General features: G+C 32.8%; 1 protein-coding gene across 1 annotated transcript in view; it reads right to left on the minus strand.

The window, feature by feature from the left end:
- Positions 1–498: 498 nt before the first annotated feature.
- Positions 499–1,492, minus strand: part of LOC109341579 (ethylene-responsive transcription factor ERF118-like) — a 3,204-nt gene continuing 2,210 nt past the window's right edge. Inside the window, exon 2 of the mRNA XM_019579513.1 lies at positions 499–950. Coding sequence (XP_019435058.1) covers positions 499–950 — 452 coding nt within the window. The remainder of the gene's footprint in view (positions 951–1,492) is intronic.

Consider the following 1,492-nt stretch of genomic DNA (forward strand, 5'->3'; position numbering starts at 1 on the left):
AAAAATAGATTTGAGATTCTGAGTCTAACACATAATAGCAATGATTCAAATTTTAGATTGCAACACTTAATACGACAATATCATGGTGACCACCGCAACCACAACTACACCACAATTGCTATAAGTCCATATCATCATCAAAATAATTGTCTTCAACAAGGGCAAACTACTAACTTAACCATTTGTAATATTACACTTAGATCAACCATCTTGTATGACATACTAAACAACATTGCACCTTCTATAGCATCTCTAGATAGGAAATGTCACTGGCCATTGATGTCACAATTGGCTCCTGTAACAGATGCAGAATTGAGTCATCTAATAAACTGGACTCACAATATTTTATGTACCATTTTTTCACGTTAACAATTTCTTTGAATTGAATTAAAGTCATTACCTTGTGAACCTTCAATAGCAGAAGGAGGAGGAGGAGACCAAGATGATTAGAGTGAATGAATAGACACCTTTTTATACTTCTTTTTTTTGCTTTGAACATCACACTTTGGTATCCTTTGATTGAGTTGCATTCCCACTTTGTAGAGCCTCCTTGAACTCATTCTTCTTTTTGGCATATGCCTCAGCAGCTTCAAGTTCAGTATCAAAAGTACAAATCCACACTTTATTCTTGCGGATTAGATCTCTAATCTCAGCTGCAAACCTTCCCCATTTTCTTAGTCGAACGCCTTTGTAAATGCTGGTTGACTTGGATGTCATTTTTCTACGTTCAGGAGAAAGTTGAGGACTTGGTTTTGGGATTGAAATTTCCTTGAAAAATCGATTCTGGTCATCTAATTGAAAATGATCTTTCATTACTTTTTCTTCATCACTTGAATAATCCGTTGTATCTGGGTCCCTATATATAATCCGGATTTTCTTAATAGAACTCATTTTACTTTTTATGCAACCTTTTCTTTTTATTTGACTGATTTCCTTCCTTCCAAGTTGCTCTGGGAAAAGTAATAAGTATGAGAAGAACAAGGGATGAAAATGAAGATGAAACAAAAAATTCAAATATGTTTATGTGTATCAAGAGATGTCCATAAAGCCTACAATTTCGGTAGAAAATCATGCTTCTAAAACCTACATCTCAAAAACCTAAGTCATGAATTTCTAAAACTAAATAGATTTTTTTTATCTTATAGCCCACTTGTTTATTCTTCGGAAATGTGACAAAGCAATTTTTGTTATGAAATTACTAAGAAAATGTTTTTCTTCTTGAAAAAAATAAATGCATACAAAAACACATTCAAATGAAGGATCACAGAGAAGAACATAAAAAAAAATTAAAATTAACTCTGGATAGAGATACCTTTTTTGAGAGACTCGAATAATATCACAGCGAAAAAATGGTATAAGATGATTAAATGAAATCCAGAGTTTCTTGAAAAACAAAGCAAGAAGTTGGTTGGGGAGATGAACTTATTCAATAGGAATGGAGAGAAAGGTTGAAGTTAACGAAGAAAGGATTTTCATTATGAAAGGAGAAAAG

Source organism: Lupinus angustifolius, unplaced genomic scaffold (genome assembly GCF_001865875.1).
Source record: "Lupinus angustifolius cultivar Tanjil unplaced genomic scaffold, LupAngTanjil_v1.0 Scaffold_509, whole genome shotgun sequence".
Taxonomy (NCBI): Eukaryota; Viridiplantae; Streptophyta; class Magnoliopsida; order Fabales; family Fabaceae; genus Lupinus; species Lupinus angustifolius.